Source organism: Suncus etruscus, chromosome 9 (assembly GCF_024139225.1).
Source record: "Suncus etruscus isolate mSunEtr1 chromosome 9, mSunEtr1.pri.cur, whole genome shotgun sequence".
NCBI classification, from domain to species: domain Eukaryota; kingdom Metazoa; phylum Chordata; class Mammalia; order Eulipotyphla; family Soricidae; genus Suncus; species Suncus etruscus.
Window position 1 is genome coordinate 33,691,517 of NC_064856.1, and position 13,974 is coordinate 33,705,490.

Sequence of the window (13,974 nt, forward strand, 5' to 3'; positions counted from 1 at the left end):
TGCATATGCCTGTATGTATACTAAAGCCTGTAGCAGTATTAAACCTATGCAAATATGCATCCTTTATATGGTCTAGTTTTTTTCTCTTACAGACATTTAAAGTGGAATTTTTAAAAAGGTATTTTGGAAAAAATAGTTTATTCTGCCCATAAATTCTTAGACTTTAATTTTTTCCATCAAAAGTGTGCTGTTTTAGACTTTAACATTATATGCTTCTACACGAATACAACTAACTGTCTAGTGATTTAGATGGTTCATTAAGATAACAGAGACCAAGCCAGAGAGTCACAGAGATCAAGGCACTTGCCCCCAGGCTGCTGATTCCAGCTCAATCCAGAGCACCATATACGGTCCCTTCACACCACCAGGCGTGAACTCTGAGCACAGAACTAGGAATTATCCCTGAGAACAGCTGGTATGGCCTCCAAACCAAAAAAATAAAAATAAAACAAATCTGTATAGTACATTGAACTTAAGAACTACTGATGTTGACACTAAAATCCTGTCAGAGCCTGAGGATAGTACAATGGAAAGGGCACTTGCCTTGTACACAGTCCTGACCCTGGCTCAAGACCTACCACTGCTTATGGGTCTCTGAGCTCCACCAGAAATGATCCCTGAGCACAGAGCTAGGAATAAGCCCTGAGCATTGCTGGGTGTGGCACTCAAACAAAAATCCAAACCAAACCAAAAACAAAACAGCAAAACCATTATCAAAGACGCCGGAGGGAAACCAAATAACATAAAGTAAAGAAAGTTACATCTAGATTATTACTGACCTTTGGTATGTTTTCTAAGAGAAGGATTTTGACTGAATAACACATATCTAAAATTCTCTTCTAGATCCAATTTCCCTCCTTTTGGGGAAAAAGCCAGGGTATCATTGTTTATTTTAGCTGAAGATACTCAAGTCAGGCTGGACCAAGGTTTCAGTGTGATGCTCCTTAGCATAAATCAGATGGTCACATTACATAGCAAAAGGTTAAAATGGAATTTCCTCATGATGGATTCCCCACTACTGACAGACTCAGAGAGGTTCTAGCGCTAAGATTAAATGAAGCAGCTGTTTCTTGGAGTCTCAAGTGAAGGGTAGAAAAAAAAATCTACCCATGAGAGCAGCATATACAAATTTTTGGTCAACAAGGCTTTCCCAAGCCCTCTCACACAACTCTTCCAAGGGAGCTGAGTGAATCTGTCACACGAATTTCAAAAGTGACATGTGAGCCTAGAAAGAGAAAATGCAAATCAAAACAACTATGAGATTCCATCTCACACTAGTGAGATTGGAACACATCACAAAGAACAATGGTGTGGTTGTGGGGAGGGAAAAAAGAGGGAACTTCACTCACTGCTTGTGGGAATGTTAATTGGTCCAGCCTTTTTGAAAAAACTATGAATGTTTCTCAAAAATTAGAATTGAACTTCCATATAACCCAACAACTTCACTTCTTGGCATCTATTCTCAGGACCTCAAATCTTTACTCAGTAAAAGATTGCACTCCTGAGTTCACGGCAGCACTATTTAGAATAGCCAGAATTGAGAAACAGTCCAAATGTCCAAGATAGTTGACTGGATAGAGAAACTATGGTACATCTACACAATGCAATGCTTACTTGGCTCTCAGGAAAGATGAAATCATGCAATTTGCCATTACTCAGGTAGATATGGAGAGCATCATGCTGAGTGAAATTAGTTTAATTAGAAGGAGAAGGACAAATACAGAATGATCTCTTTCATGTGTGGGATATAAAGAAACATAAATGAGAAAAATAGATGCATAAAGAAAACAAAAACTGAGTTCATCAGTGGGGAACATGAGAGGAGCAGGGAGAGGATGGGGTGATGGTGGGTGAACTCTTTGGTAGAGGATGTAGTGCTGGAATTTTTATGCATGAAACCCTACCAATAACAGTTTTGTAAATACATTTTCCTGTTGGCAGCAGTCATTACTTTGAGAATATATCTCGGACAGAGGAGCTGATCCACTTAAATAAAGACAATTTTTGTAAGGAGAAAAAAAAAAAACAGGGAAATACTTTGGCATGGAGTGGACAGGGAAGGTTTCCAGGATAATTCATAGAGGCAAGAGATTTGGGGAAGAGGCTCTTTGTTTCATGGTTCATTTCAAGACATATGAACTACAGACTCCTAATTCCATATTACATTAAGTAGAGGAAAATCTCTAACATTAAAAAGCCCAACTATTTCAAAAAGCAAAGCTGGTAATACATATAGGCTGGAATCTTTGCCATCTGTTTAACCGACACTTCTCAATTGTGAAAATACAGTTTCTTTAAAGTTTTTTCTTTAATTTTAGGTCCACATCTTGTAGTGTTCAGGATCTACTCTCTGCTCAGGGATCCCTCCTGGCAGTGCTGGGGGACGATATGCTGTGCTGGAGGTTGAGCAGGGGTCGTCCTTGTGCAAGGCAAGTATACTTTACTCCCTGTACTATCTTTCTGGCCCTGAGAACAGTGCTTCCCAAAGCTGGAGGCTTCCTTAAGGAACTGTTTGATTTCATGCAGAAAGCTAGAAGCATTATATTCTTTGTCCTGAATATTTTAGAGGTGACACAACGCTTTCCTGACTCTAATCCTAACCAGGATGTATTTTTATGATGAATTTTCTGCTTTTCTTTTAAAAAAGACTCTGCTTTTCATTTCAAATCTCTGATCATTCACAGCACAGCTTAGCTGTTGGAATTGCTTGTTTTTTTGTTGATAGTCAGGCTCTCCACTAGAATGTCAGCTCCCGTGGTATACTTGGCACGATCTACCCAGTGCCCAGAACCAGTCTTGGCATGAACATGGTGCTCAAGTGTTTGCTGTGTAGCTTCAAACTGTGACAAGTGTAATGAAAGAAGTAAAGTCCCTGTAAGGGCCATCTCTCACTGTACCTGCCCACCACAAGAAACCAACAACCCAAGTGTTACCAGAAAGGACACCTCCAGAGCTGCACCTATGTGACTCAGTATCGAGGATGAGAATTGGGGTAACAGAGGAATGAATACCTCATTTTGTGGGGCCGTCACCATTCACTGTCCAGCTGGGAATCTAGGTTGAAATGTACCATTTTTTTTCAGGTATGTCTGAGTATGAAATTGCTTCCTAATTTTAGAATATTGCTGACTGGTTAATTTAATAGTTTATCAATGAATTTAAATGTCCTTGATGACACTCTTGGGTAAGAGTTGTATAATGCATTCTATTTGCCTTTTAACTTTAGTTCACACCTCCATCTCAGTTTTTCCTGCAAGAACCTTCCTTAGTAGATTCTTCCAAATCCACACAGCTCTGATTGCTGTAGAATTTCTCAAAGACCTTAGATGGCATCTATTGTGAATTTTCAGGAGTACACATTATTTTCAAAAGTGATTTGGTGGAGGAACCCTAGCCTAAGCCTATCTTTTTTTTTTTTTTTTTTGATGGAAGTCCCATGGAATACCAGTTTGGGAGGCACCAATTTCAAAAAACTTTTAACAAGAATAACACGCTTTCAAAGAGTTTGTTTGATTTTAGTGGCAACAGGGCTAAGAGATTGGGCTCAGAAGACAAATTCTTACTTGGTCATTTTTGAATCATGTTATTCAGTTCCTGGAAGGAACCATTTGTACTGGCAACATTGAAAGGAAGTCATCACTCAAAATGTATGTTGCAAATTTATTACATAACACAAGTGGCTTGATATATCAGCACCATTAGGTATAATTAAAGTCTGGATTTAATAATTGGTAAGGTATAGGATTCTAACAGTTTATTGAAAGAAAAGCAAATCCATAGCGCATATACATGTTTTGAAATAAATATTTAAACATGCCATAAAAGTGGTTTAGAACAAGCTGATAATTGTGTTATAATAATATGACTTCACATTCTCAGAAAAGTCATAACTGGATATAACCTTCCCAACAAAGATTCTTCAAATAGATATTCCCACATGCCAATGCATGCCAGGCAGTGTGCCAGGTGTTGGGAATACCCAGTCATGCAGGAAATAGTTCCAGCTCTCAAGCTTACCCTCTCTCTCTGCAGTAGGGTGTTGATGATGGAAAGGAGTTTTTCAAACAACAGAGAGGTCCAACAAAAGGATGAGAAACTAATATAATGAATCAAAACCATTATTAAAAACTATCAAACAAAAATGGAATAGAAAAGAATAAGAAACAACAACAACAACAACAAAAACCCAGCTTGTTTTAGAAGCTGTAAGAATTGAATTTTTTTTTTTTGCAAATTCTTTGTTTTTGCATGTATGTATATTTATTGGCAAAATCTAGTTTGAATGAGGACAGTACGATGAAGAACTAGTGTTCTGAACTGGAGTTCTGCTAGTTCTGCTGATTCCTTTCTCCTCATGGCTTCCTAATCTGGAGTTTGGTAGAAAAGTCTCTGGTTTCTCTCATGTAAAATCATCTTGCTAGTAGTCTGCATCTTTTTGCTGAAGGAATCTTTTAAATTCTTCCTGTACCTTGCATAGAGGCATACAACTCCCCTCACCAAGAGTTTAGGAAACTCTTTTTATTGGATAAGACCCTATTTGGAAGAACAACAGTTTACCTTCAGCCATCAAGGGCCAACCCTGTGAATCAATTCAGTCCCAGGTTGGCACTAGGGAACATAGGAGCATCCTTTGAACCAATTGTTGGTAATGAACCAATCTTCCCTTCCCTCCCACTCTCTAGAAGTCTTCCAACCTCAGAAAGCCACTCTTGATGGTTTTGTTTTTTTGCAGTCAAAGCACTCTAAATGATATGGTGTTCGAATTCCATAACATTATAATGCCACTTGATGTATTTCATACCTTGTTTCTAGGTTTGTGACAATTTACAAAAGAGTTCTTTTTTTGTTTTTTGTTTTTGTTTTTTAATATTGCCTCATTCTTGCTGATTGCTTAAAACACTGCAAAATTGACCAATAACCCCCAGTGATGGCACTAGGTTTTCTTTGTGGGTAAAATTACAAAATCTTAAAATAAGAGAGTATAACAGGCATTGGCAACTGCTGGTCTTACTGTAGATTTGCCACTGATTTAGCTAGGTGGCCTTGAATTAGCAACTTAAATTCTCTATTAGTCTAGTTTCCTTATTTGTCAAGTGGTAATGAACCAAGCAGGTAAGATCTACGGAAGATTTACAACATAATATGGGAATAGATGTTATTAAAGGTGGAATGATTATTATTGTTATTGTTTTACCAGGCAGCTGGTTACTGGTAGAATGTGAATATAAATGCAAGTTTTAACACAGTGTATCATCTCTTTTACTGTAATCACTTCAAATGTTTCTATGCCAAATGTTTAGAAACATGCTCAAAGTTTCTACAGGTAAAAATCATATGATTCTTCAAACTTAGAGTTTTATAAATGAGAATATGGCTTAGTTCCAAATTTGACAGAATTAAGAAGGACTTTATTTAGAGTTAGTAGCTTTATTTACCTAGTGGTTATAAGACATAAAAGAAGTTAAAGCACGAAATTCATATGATCTTCAAAGGCTGGAAAGAGATCATTTATTTTTTAATTTTAAATTTTGGTTTGTTTGGTATCTCTAATTTCACAAACAATAACATTTTTGAAGAGTAGTTACTGATGATAATAATATCTCAGTTTTTCATAGTTTCTACCTTATTGTACAAGTTTGAAATGATTGGTAAAATCTGATGGCAAGCATGTATCTTTGTTAGGGGTAACTGTTCTTCCTTTGTTGTGTAACTTAGGCCAAGTGACTTGGTTTATCTGAAACTTTGATTTCTTCATCTGTAAAATGGTAAAACTATAGACATCCCCTTTTAAGTTCTGGTGTTGCAATGAGATAGTTTCTTCAAATGATTTTATCACAGAATTTGACTTACCCTATGCATACCAAAAATGCTAGAGGGATTCATGCCATAGTAAACCACCCTGTAGTGAAAAAGCTAGTGTTTTGAGTAGGAATTGGCACTTGAAGCCTAAGTAAAATATTTACTTATGTGATAAACACACAAAAAAGTACAAAAGGAGAAAATGCTGGGCAGGAGTCATATATTGGCCATGCTGACTGGAGAAATTCAGGAAAAAGAGGAAAAGCAGACATGGGAAAGGTTGGGGAGAACCTTAATAAACAGACTAAGGATGTGAGAATAGACATTTAAATTCCATTATCTCTCACAAAGTTTTATAATTCTTGTACTATTTTTAGAAAATTAATTTAATCCAAATTCGGATTTTTGCCCTGGATTATGTAACATTCACAATTGCGATCACAGTGTATAATTCTTGTACTATTTTTAGAAAATTAATTTAATCCAAATTCGGATTTTTGCCCTGGATTATGTAACATTCACAATTGCGATCACAGTGTATTTGTACCATGTCTGTGAGTTTTGATGTTGGACTATGAAAGAGAAGGAGGAAAAACTAAAAGGCAGAGTTAGAGATGAGGAGAAAAGCAAGGACACTAAAAAGAGCTATATTTTCTTTTATCAACAGGCAATGTCTTTGTGTCTAATACATTCCAGAAGCTATTTGTCACAGTATGAATAATGTGAATCTGTTTCTGGAGCTCTTATTATTTTTCCCAAATGAGGAAACAGGTTTCTAGGGGTGAACTAAGTTGCACAAGATCATGCAGTCAATGGAAGCCAGAGGGAGAGTTGAGATCCACACTACCTTACTGGAATAAATTCTTATACTTCATTCATTCATTTCTGGGTCACATCCAACTGTGCTCAGGGCTTACTCCTGATCTGTGTTCAGGTATCACTTCAGGTAAGGCTTAAGGGGCCACTTGTGATGTTGGGGGTCAAACCAGGTTGGCCACATGCAAGGCAAGTAACTTATCTTCTATTATCTCTCTATTTCAATGCTGGTGCCTTTATTCACTGCCTTAGGACTCTGGGAATCATGGTTCTTTGTTTTCATTATTTTTTGGTAGGAAGAAGCAGATCCTAGCAGTGCCAAGCATTTACTCAGATCTCTACACAGACAGATCAGTCCTGGCTGTGTGCAGAGACCATATGTGGCATAGGGATACAACTTGGGTTTGCTGTGTACAGCACAAGTGCCCTACCCAGTATCTATCTACCCTATTAATTCTTCAGACCTGAAAATCTTGGTAGTTTTAGTTAATTTTAGTCTAATTCTCAGGCTAAGCAACAACAGATCAGACTCATCTCTAGGGAGATGAAGAAAGTCTATGGACAAAACAAATGGGCATTTTGTTGGTGGTGCAGCTATGCCATTGGGAGTCAATGGAAAGTGTGGTTTTGGACATCCTGAGCTGTACCCAGGAGTCTTGTCAAAATTCAAGTAGCCATGTAGGAGAGGTTACTGGAGGTGGCAGTCTGGACATTGAGGTAGATGGAGGCTGCAGGGAACAATGTGGGACTTGTGGGCAGAGAACAGTCTAAACTCTTGAAAGTGGGGAAGAGATCCTAGTGATGGCAGTATTATCATAAATGTCCCTGAATGTCCTCAGTTAGACCCAGAGATGCAGTAAAGAAGAGGAAGGAATGGAGGCAGGGAAACAGCAGGGACGGGGATCGAGGGAATGGTGTTTGAAACAGTAGGAATGGTCTCCATGTCAGACATGATGAGGAGTCAGGTAGAATAAAGGTGAAGACTTTACTATTTGGAGCTGTGGGAGGGATAAGTGTGACATTTGGTCATTTATAGAGAGGGGAAAGAGGTGAAAGAAAGGAATGGCAGAGAGAGAAGTGAAAGGGAGGAGAGAGGCAGAGAAAGAGAACAGAGACAGAGGAGATAAGTGAGATGAGAGAGCAGAGAGAGAGACTTGCAGAGGAAAAAGACAAATTCTGGAATACTGTCCTTCATATCTGTAGCCTGAATGAATCTGACGATTCAGATATCACCTTCTCTCTAAGACTTGCTTCTCAGAGATCTAGAAGGATGAGAGCCACGAGTTCTCTTTCAAATGCCTTTCACAGGAGGAGTTTATCAAAGAACAACTGCAGAATGTTATTAAATGTTTAAAAGAAAAGGAATCTTGTTTAAATCCCATGAATCAGTGCTTGGCAACACTTAAAGCTTTCCCCTTCCTACCCCAAGCATCAAGATACTTCTGGAAGAACTAGTTGACCACAGAAATGCAGTGTTTGGCAATTTTTAAAAATTAAGAACTGATAAAGGTCCAATTTGCATGATGTGACCCTTTTCTTTGGGAATGAATCTATTAAATCTGTATATTATAGATTTGGCTCAGTTGTGGGGGGCAGAGAAAAATGAAAAAAAAAATCACCCCTGCCAACACGTTGGTTTGTATGAATCACAGCTCAGTGAAATCTTTCAGGCATATAATTTATCTTTTCTTTGGCCCGTGTAGTCAAGCCTTCATTTGTGCATGAATCCTGGCCTTGTTTTAATGATGCTATGCTCTGAATGTAGTTTTATAAGGCACAAAAATAAGATTGTCGTTCTGAAAACACAGAAGATTTGTGTGTTTCTCCCAAATGAAATGGGGGTATCTTTCTCCCAATTCACGCCTGTGTGGTTGTGTGGCTGGAATTCCAATCCAGCAAGGAGCTCCAGGGGTTGGGGTGAGGGGCACAGCTGACACCCTGGTGCCTGGTGTTCCCTAAGAACCCAGGATTAATACACGGATATTCCCCTTTGCTCAGTTCCTCTATCCTGGGAAGCCTTCAGTGAGACCTTTTATGACATACTTTCTGAGGCCTGGAATCTCTCCTAATACAGCTAGGAAAGCCAATATGTTTAAATCAGCTGATATGTTAAATCCCTAATACAGATTACAACTAGGGTTTCATTCCAAGGCTGTGTCTGTCGATCATCTCTGTGGAGAAATCTTATTTGACTTCTCAAATTTTGTCTCTTGGTTAATGAAGGATCTCTGCAAATTAAATTGGAATCTACCAGAGCACAAATAGAATGCACAAAGGGTTAGTTCAGAGCTTCTCTGTGTTCTAGATGAGCATGTAGCACAGAGCAGTTGCTCAACATTTGAAATACTGGAGACTACTAATATACTAATGAAAATTCAGGGTAAAAGGCAGACAGACTTAGGTGACTGCCTAGTTTTAGCAAGGAAGACCAGCCACAGGCTAGGCTAATCTGAGAGATTACTCTGACTTTCAGCTAGCACCAAGTCGGCCTATGTTCCTCACATAAGTTTTCATCTGTGTCTCAAATCTTCTTTTGTAATGTCTTCATCACCTTGCAAATGGTACCTCTGTCAAGGATACCAAGTTGACCAAGCATAGCTCCAAAGTGTTTCTGCCCACTTGGAAGAGGAATAAATTGGGTGCCTGGACTCTTCCTTACCTGCCCAATTTGTTAGTAGTTATTGAACCTGTTTACTGAGTTCAGGTACTGATTTCCAGGCAAAGCTTGCATTTTCCTTCTATAGATAGCTTGATCTTTTTCTAAATTGTGCTATGAATGACTTGGGCTACCAAGTCTTGGGCTACTTGGGCTACCAGAAGAAACATCTCATCTTCAAAACATCCCAACCATAGAAGAGCCTTGGGACATGTGCCCAATCATAAAAACTTAATAAGAGTTTTCCCACTCAGAGAAAAGTAGTAAATCAGGGCCAGAAAGATAGTATGGGGTCAGTCACTTGCTTGCATGCAACTATCTGTTTTAATCATTGGTACAATAGATGGGCCTTCAAATACCTCTAGGAGTGCTATTTGAACACAGACACAGGAGTAATCTCTGAGAACAGTTAGGTGAGCCTGCTTTAAGCCCCCAATAGTAGTACATTTTTCTCTAGTAGTCACAAATACTGGTGCCTTGCTCATAACCCTCAGTTCCACAACATGAAAAAGAAAAACTTTCCATTTCTAGTTTTTAATGTTCTGGAATGTTCTGGGCCATTGGAGCTCATTCTCCTAGGCTCTGGGTAGTCTCTTACTGCTCAGCCTCCCTTATCTCTGCTCTTATTCTTTGTATAACTATTGCAGTTTCTCTTCTTTCTTTTAGCCTGGACTGAGGTCTTCCTTGGTACAAGCACTCTGCCTTCCTGGCTGCTGGTGGGACCTTGCCCACAGCCACCAAAGTCACACTCAGCAAGACATATTTTCTGACTGCTTTGGAATAAAACCATGCAAGTGGCCCTATAAGTAATGGTGTTTTGGGGCCAGTGAGGTGCACTAGAGGTAAGGTGTCTGCCTTGCAAGCGCTAGCCAAGGAAGGACAGTGGTTGGATTCTCTGACGTCCAATATGGTCCCCCCAAGCCAGGAGCAATTTCTGAGCACTTAGCCAGGAGTAACCCCTGAGCATAAAACAGGTGTGGCCTGAAAAACCAAAAAAAAAAAAAAAAAGTAATGGTGTTTGAAGACAATATGCAAACAACTCTTGGAGACCAAGACTATGACAGTGATGTTATGCACTCTAGTGCTGATTTCAATGCTACAACCATAGTTTAGATATGGAAACAGGAAAAGGGCCACCAGTAGATTATTGGAGAAAGAAAAGGTGACATTGTACACACAATGGAATACTCTCAGTTATTTTTAAGTGCAATTTTTCCATTTGTGGCAACATAGATAAAACTTAGGGGGATTGTGGGAGGCAAAAAAATTAGACAGGAAATGACAAATAGTGAATGATGTCAAATATATGTAGGGCAAGGACAGAAACTTGATGAAGGCTTCCCAAAATAAACTAAACCACTGGAACCAGGGAGAGAGCACAGGCACACATGACTGATTTGGTTCCATCCCCAGCACCATGAAGCCCTACTGGAAATTGTGAGTGGGTGTCCTGGAGATGCTGAGTCCCCAGTGCTATGGGTCAGAGTAGCACAACTGCCTATGTCCTGGCCTTGAATCTCTGCCCAGGTTGACTGAGTCTTGTCAGGAGTGTCTTCTGGGTCCCTTAAGCATTACTTATGTAAATAAGTAAATAAATTAATCAGTGGACATTGACAGAATAAAGAGCCTTTGATAAGAGAATGGGGAGGTATGGAGAAAAAGGTATCAGAGGGTCCAAGAAAAAAATGCATTATTTTACTTGTGTTTTAAAAAATAAAGCAAAATAATAAGGATGGTAAAGGCAATAGTCTCATTATCTTTCCCTTATTTCTACTACCTTGAATTTTCAGTTGACATCCAATATTCACAATATAATGTTGTTTTTGTTTTTTGGGTTTTTTGGCCACACACCCAATGACACTCAGGGGATACTCCTGGCTATGTGCTCAGAAATCACTCCTGGCTTGGGGGACCATATGCAACACCGGGGGATCGAATCAAGATCCATCCTAGGTCAGTCATGTGCAAGGCAAATACTCTATCGCTGAGCCCACTGCTTGGGCCCATATAATTCTTGACATATAAATCTGGATGTACTAAAATAAAAGATTAATGTGAGATCCTATTTTCCTTAAAGAAAATACTAATACATGTAATTGTGCATAGCAAGGAGACAGGCATATTGAAAACAATTGGCAAATGATAGTTATGGCCAAGGTTATCGCTGGACTGAGACCTTGGATTCCCTCCTCCTCATTTTTTTTTTTTTGCTATATAGTGATTTACAATATGATCAATGTTAGTTTCATGTATCTATTACATCAGTGTCACACTTAAAACTGCTTCCCTTCACCAATGTTCCAAAAACTCCTATCTTTCTCTGTCTCCTCCCTCAGTTTTGAGAGAAGCTCTTTCAACTGCCACAATATAAGATTATGTTAAAAAGACATTTCTCCCTTCCTGCCCCCTTTTCACCTCAACCACAGGCACCTCACTTTACTACTGGCTTTGAGCATTGCTTTAATTTAAAAGCCTGTTAACTAAGGAAATAACTGACTTAAAATACAATAATGTAAAGGTCCTCCTTCAGGGACACAAACAAGTTCTCTCAAGGTAAAAACAACAACAACAACAACAACACATATACTTTTAAAGATCAGCATGAATTTGCTTTACTTAGGAAACTAAGGGGGGAGTGCCTGCCCTTCCTCCCCACTTTTTACTCTAGTTTGACAAAGGAGTTTACTTCAGTGTTTTAGAGAAGAGCTAGAGTCTGAAAGAGTTTCCCCAGAGCTGTTAAAAGTCTTTATTTCAGCCTGCATGTTAGGGCAAAAGATGCATTTGGGCTGGAAGAGAGAGGCAAGCATGGGATCACATTGCACAGAATCAGGCAGAGAGACCCCCACAGGGCTCTGAAAACATCCAGGAACCATTTTATCTTGCAAATGTCTTTCCTCCCTCCTTCTCAAAGCCAAGATTGGCTCTGCATCCACTTACTCCATCTTTGGGGAACATGGGGACCAATTCCTCCTCATGCAAACACATCCTTACCTCCTCCCTTCACCTACTAAACAGCTAGATGTCCTAGCTATCGTGGGTTTTTAGCAGATGTTTCTACACATAGAATAGGAGATGGTTGGCTAAATGTTATTCAAGTAGGTCTGTTGGCCACTGGGGGTGGGTGAGCAGCATTCGTGCTTCTGGGTGCCCCCTGACACTCCTCAGTGTACAGAATGGACTTTACCCCAACACTTACCGCCTCTGCAGAGCCATGGTTGCACAGCCTTGATGATTCTGGAGTGTTGTCCGCCTGGGCTGGAGACTCAGTAATCAGTCTCTCTACAGGTACCTTTTCCTGTCTCCTGTCTAGTTTGAAGAGTTTGTCCAAAAAGCTGGAGTCCTTAGACTTGACGGGAGTGGCTCCCCCCACCTCTCCGGTAGCCGAGCAGCCTTCTTCTCTGGCTGGGGTGTGCCCTGGGCTTTTATCTGCATTGGGTCTGGGTGCAGCTGCTACTGAAAGGCCGGGCCTCTCACTTTGGTCTTTGTTCTCCAGAGCTCCCGGGGAGCTGACATCAAGCATCCCTGGTGCTGGCGCTGGAACCGAGCCTTGGTCTCTGGTACGTCCTGGTACAGGCCGAGAGAGCGTCAAGGAAAAACGCGACTTAGCAGCTGGTGGCTGGGCTCTGGCCTCTTGCCCAAGATTCTTTCCGTTGGCCTTGGCATCTGCACCCGCGCTGAGCTCCATTGTCTTGGGGGAAGAAGTGACCCCAGTGTCCTGCTGGACACTTATTCCCAAATCAACTGTCAAGATAAACATACACAGTAGTTATTTAGCTGGGTGCGGAAACTCAAGGGTGCATAATGGACTACCAGCATGGTCTGTACAAAGCCGGTGTGTATTCAGGATATGGTGCTCCCCCCATGTCTGTCCTGCCTGGGAGATCTGCAGAGCAGAGGAAGTTCTGGGGTGCTTACAGATTCTCAGGAGAAGAGGGGAAAGTCAGTCTGCAGATAGTATACAGCAAATGCTTACTAGCAGCACTAAGCAGGCTGTCACTGGCAATTGGAGAAGTAGACAGTGATGCAGAGTGTATGTCAATAGGGCCTCCTATCTGGCCATATTTATCTTTGTGGGCTGGGTAACTTGTTTTGTTTTGGGGTCACACCTAATTGTGTTCAGGACTTACTCCTGTTCTCAGGGGATCATTACTGTCAGGGTGTGGGGAACCATAACCAGTGCCAAGGGATTGGAACTGGGTTTCCTGCATGCAAGGTGAGGGAATTATCTCCTGTACTAATCTCTCTGACCTGCAGACCTCACTTATTTATAATAAGATTCCATCTGTCTCTCTCTATGTCTCTCTCTCTCTCTCTCTCTCTCTCTCTCTCTCTCTCTCTCTCTCTCCCTCTCTCTCTCTCATTTAGGCCAAACCTGGGGATGCTCAAGGATTATTTCTGGCTCTGTATTCTTGGTCACTCCTGGCAGGACTTGTAGAACTATATGGCATGCTGGGGATTAAACCCATGTTGTCTGTATGCAAGATAAATGCTCTACTTGCTGTGTTATTGCTCTGGTTCAGAAAAATCAAGGAAGCTTTTGAGAGTCACAATTAAGGGCAGAATTCTCTCCAGCTAAGCAGTGTAATCTCATTTCTGGCCAGCACTGGGAGGTTCTTGCAGAGAACCATGTCAAGGTTCATGCTTCCTCAGCCATGCTGGACACTATGTCCCTAAGCGGGCCTTTTCTGTGGCTCTTGGTAAGC

The 13,974-nt window shown here is 40.4% G+C and overlaps 1 protein-coding gene across 1 annotated transcript in view; it reads right to left on the minus strand.

The window, feature by feature from the left end:
• BCAS1 (brain enriched myelin associated protein 1) overlaps positions 1 to 13,028 on the minus strand; it is an 81,640-nt gene extending 68,612 nt beyond the window's left edge. Inside the window, exon 1 of the mRNA XM_049780550.1 lies at positions 12,468 to 13,028. Within this exon, the coding sequence (XP_049636507.1) occupies positions 12,468 to 13,028 (561 nt within the window). The remainder of the gene's footprint in view (positions 1 to 12,467) is intronic.
• Between the last annotated feature and the right edge of the window lie 946 nt (positions 13,029 to 13,974).